Here is a 4,608-nt window from a genome sequence, read left to right on the forward strand (position 1 = left end):
CTTGAGTTTCCATAGGGGTGAGGGATTCGTCTACACAGTCAAAAAGATTGAGAAGCAAGAAAGAACTAAAGATACGTTTATCTTAATTTGAACACATATGTTAAATGTAACATTTGTGAACACACTCAGTCTCAACACCAAATATTATTTTCATTGAAAATTAAAATGAATGTCCATTTTTTTTATTCCATAAGCGCTTATGCATGTGTTCCGTTCTCTGTGTGAACAAAGTAGAACTAAATGCATTCTAAATGTCATCTTTACTGTTATTTGACAAAACTGCCTTAACTGTGGGTAAATGCAGTTCTCCAAACTACAGAGCACAAACATGACTTGCCATTGTGGTTCAGTCTAATGCGCAGAAATACCCGATTATATTAAAATTAGTAGACTTGGATACAATTACAAGTAGGCTATTTTCAAATGAACGTTGTAAAACACCGTATTCCTACAAGCTTAAAGGAGATGAATGAATGTCTAATTTATCCGTCTAAAGAAAGCGAGTGGATAAAGTCTATGGGCAATGTGCATGTGCATACCGTGCGTTAACGATACAGACAAACAGGAGTTTATGGTTTAATGCTTTCATTTTCTTTTCATTTTTTTGAAAAAGTGCACGAAACAGTTAAGAGTTTGAGGTTCAGCTGACAGTCAGCTGATAACCTCTGACAGTTGAGAAAAGTTTTGTTTCTATAGCCTACAAATATGCTAATTAGCTACCGGTTTGAGTGAGCCTATTGGCTCGTTGGTCGAGTCAATTTCCCTGACGTCAACCCAGCTATAAAACTCAGCAATGCTTTTAAACTCATCTGCTTCGTGATCCTTTTAAAATTCTCTTACGAGCCCGGGCAATTTCATTGTTCAAGCCTGCATTTAGCATAATTCAAACAACTCTCAACTCTACCAATCTACGGTATGCTCTCTTGAAATGTTAAATGTTTGAAATACAAAGCCGCCGAAATTCTTCTGAAAAGCAAGGAAAACGATTTCTGCACGTTGAGCTCCGATGCATCTGTGCATTACACTCTGCACAGGGAAACTAATAGTTGAGAGTTAGGACCGCGTCGCCGGAAAGCCCTGAAAAGCTTTTTTTTCTTACTAAAGAGAAATACATTTAACAACATCAAGCTGGCTCACACTCTTCCAAACCAGACCAGTTTGACAGCTGCTCTTCACCCCCTTTGGAGGACTGTCAACAGCAAGAGGATGGCATCAGAACTGGCAATGAGCAACTCCGACCTGCCCACCAGTCCCCTGGCCATGGAATATGTTAATGACTTCGATCTGATGAAGTTTGAAGTGAAAAAGGAGCCGGTGGAGCCCGATCGCAGCATCAACCAGTGTAGCCGCATGATCGCCGGGGGATCCTTGTCTTCCACCCCGATGAGCACGCCTTGCAGCTCGGTTCCCCCTTCTCCAAGCTTCTCGGCGCCCAGTCCGGGCTCGGGGAGCGAGCAGAAGGCACACTTGGAGGATTTCTACTGGATGACCAGTTATCAGCAGCAGTTGAACCCGGAGGCTCTGGGCTTCAGCCCCGAAGACGCAGTAGAGGCGCTGATTAACAGCAGTCACCAGCTTCAGACATTCGATGGCTATACTAGAGGGCAGCAGTTTGCCGGTGCAGCCGGGGGAGGAGGCACCATGGCCGGGGAAGAGATGGGATCAGCCGCCGCGGTGGTCTCCGCAGTTATCGCTGCTGCAGCCGCACAGAACGGAGGTCCACACCACCACCACCACCACCATCACAATGCGGGGCACCATCAAGCGCCGGGAGTCTCGAACAACTCCGGAGGAAACCACCAGCACATGCATTTGGATGACCGGTTTTCGGATGAGCAGCTGGTGACCATGTCGGTGCGAGAGCTCAACCGGCAGCTACGGGGGGTCAGCAAGGAAGAAGTAATCCGGCTCAAACAAAAGAGGAGAACCCTCAAAAATAGAGGCTATGCCCAGTCCTGTCGCTACAAACGTGTCCAGCAGCGGCACGTCCTGGAGGGAGAGAAGACCCAGCTCATTCAGCAAGTTGAACACCTCAAACAAGAGATCTCCAGGCTGGTCCGGGAGAGGGATGCCTACAAGGAAAAATACGAGAAGCTCATCAGCAATGGCTTCAGAGAAAACGGATCCAGCAGTGACAACAATCCTTCCTCCCCGGAGTTTTTCATGTGAGTCTACGTCTAATAATAAGAAAAGAAATACAACCCGAGCTTGTCAGTGCCCCATGTAAAAGTTTTTCATGTGAAATATTTTTTTCTTTTGGGGGTTATTAGACAAAGACAAATCGATATTGCCAACTTTCAAAACATTTTCTTTTTTGGTTTTCTGACAACCAAGGCTCGATCAAGCCTGTCAATCTGACTTTCATACGATTTTTGGGGGGCTTGAAATAGAAAGATCGAACTTGTCATCAATAATTATGAACTTCATTTTGGAGCGTGCTCTGAAACCTGCCATCTTCGTATTTTTTTATTACCATGCCTATTGTTTTTCAAGCATTTTGTCGAGCTCTTCAGTTTTCATCGATGTTCATTTGGCTTGCAGTGTTTTTGAATAAGATTGTCATATTTTTTAAGCAAACTTGACATTTTTTGTGTGTGCATGCCTAGAGATGTGTACACCACTGAAGCTCATCAGTTTGCCCATCTTAGAGGTGCTTGCCAAACCGCTGTAATTACCTTCTGTATTAAGTTTTTTTTTTGGCCTTTTACTTTTTTATCTGCCAAAGTAAGAAGACCGCGAGCCTGCCATTTTCACCCCATCACCATCTCATGCGTTATGCTTGCTATTTTATGTTAAGCAGCAATATTTTACACAAGACACAATATATTGTTTGTATAAAAAGAGACTATGTGTTATTGGACTGCCCTGCATGCTGGACATGTACGGTTTTCTTTCGTTTTTTTTTTGTGCTTGTAAACTTTTCATGGATGAGTCCAGCATGGCATTCATATATTTCTTTTATCACCGAGTCACTTTTTTGGAATACAGCAAAAAAGTGAATGGACAGCTACCACCCCCTTCCCTGAAAAAAAAAAAAAACCGTGATGACTTGCACGAACATCGGCACCATTTCCATACGGCCCATGCACTGATGCATTCCTGTTGAAAGTTGGCGGACTGGAGTCAATGTTGCGGGCTGGGGGTGGGGAAGGAACTCATCGTTTCCAAATGGAACCAATCCCTCTTCGGGACTAAACTGTCTGTTGCTTAAAGCGGTTTGTTTATTTAATACATACCCCATTCTTGTGCATTGGATAACTCTGGAATGAAAGACTGATGTTTAAACATATAATTTAAGTATATAGTTTTATTATATGTAAGCCTAAAAAGTGAAGGTTGTTATGCCAGAGGCTGATATACAAAAGAAATGTCATGGCCTGATTAGGTTTAAGAAAGTTGTAGGATTTGTGTGGTCCTATGCACTAAATCTGTTATTGGTGTTCAGAGATGGGAGGCATTCAAGTTTGTATCAAAAGCGGGATTTACATGGGCGGAAACTGAGTTTTTGCAGCATGTGCTTGCAATTAAAAGAGAAGTGTGACAGATGCAGTCCTTGTTATCGCTTACCACTGTCTGTATTTAAAAACCAAAGTATTAAACGAGGAGAACCTTAACATGGATTACCATCCATTCAAAAATGAGTTATGTAAAGACCTGAAGTATTTTGGACTGAGTTGCACTAAAATTGCCTGCAATCATATATTACAAAATGGAATCTATCTAGAACGCTAATTCAAAAAGCAGTTTCATGGCATTGCTGGAGAATTTAACGATATTAGTTGTCATATCACACACGACTAGTTTCTTTTTGTCTTAAATTCATTATTTACATGGCAATAATATAATAATCAATAATGTCTGGACATTGTTTATAGTCAGGGATTGACACCCTGCCTGAGAAATGGTGAAATACCATTCATCAGTAAATTTTATAAAAGTATGTTAATTAAACTTTCTTCATATATTTTGCTGTGCAAAATTATTTCATTCACTAACCATATGTGATGTTCATATGTGCTTATTTTCATTTCATACAATTATATAATATGCAATAAAAAAAACAATTTGGGCTCAATTAAGTCTTACGTCTCTCTTGGTATGGATCGAGTACGCAGCACTTATTATATGTTGATAATCAAAATAACTAGTCATTGAACTCAAATACAACACTTAGCGGGATAAGTGATTTTCATAAACACCTTGTCTTCGACCTGTTTTGTAGTGATGAAGTGAAATTCAGTGCGTAAAGGGAGATGGGCACATAGAGAGACAACGGCGGGTTTTGCCAGTGACAGGACATGTTTTGAAACTTTGTGCTACCAGGAAATGCTTATACAAACGTAGATACTACACATACCGTCATGACCACCACTGCACGTGCACTACCACCTCAGTGACAGGTTTATAGACAACCGCTAAACTTCCCTTACAATCTTGATCCATAGCTTGCGGTTATGTCTAATCAGGACATACTGTAACTATCATGATAAGGACGAAGGGATAACGTGCAGACCATCCTTCAAAGGGTTGTTTTATTAACTTACATCAAACAATACCTTTGCCGATATGATCCGAAAGGTAAACCAATCATACTGTATCAATTGTAAA

General features: G+C 41.3%; 1 protein-coding gene across 1 annotated transcript in view; it reads left to right on the forward strand.

The window, feature by feature from the left end:
- The first annotated feature begins 813 nt into the window (after positions 1–813).
- mafa (v-maf avian musculoaponeurotic fibrosarcoma oncogene homolog a (paralog a)) overlaps positions 814–4,608 on the forward strand; it is a 102,241-nt gene continuing 98,446 nt past the window's right edge. Inside the window, exon 1 of the mRNA XM_042062137.1 lies at positions 814–2,165. Coding sequence (XP_041918071.1) covers positions 1,207–2,165 — 959 coding nt within the window. The 5' untranslated portion in view covers positions 814–1,206. The remainder of the gene's footprint in view (positions 2,166–4,608) is intronic.

Source organism: Alosa sapidissima, chromosome 14 (assembly GCF_018492685.1).
Source record: "Alosa sapidissima isolate fAloSap1 chromosome 14, fAloSap1.pri, whole genome shotgun sequence".
Lineage (NCBI taxonomy): Eukaryota > Metazoa > Chordata > Actinopteri > Clupeiformes > Clupeidae > Alosa > Alosa sapidissima.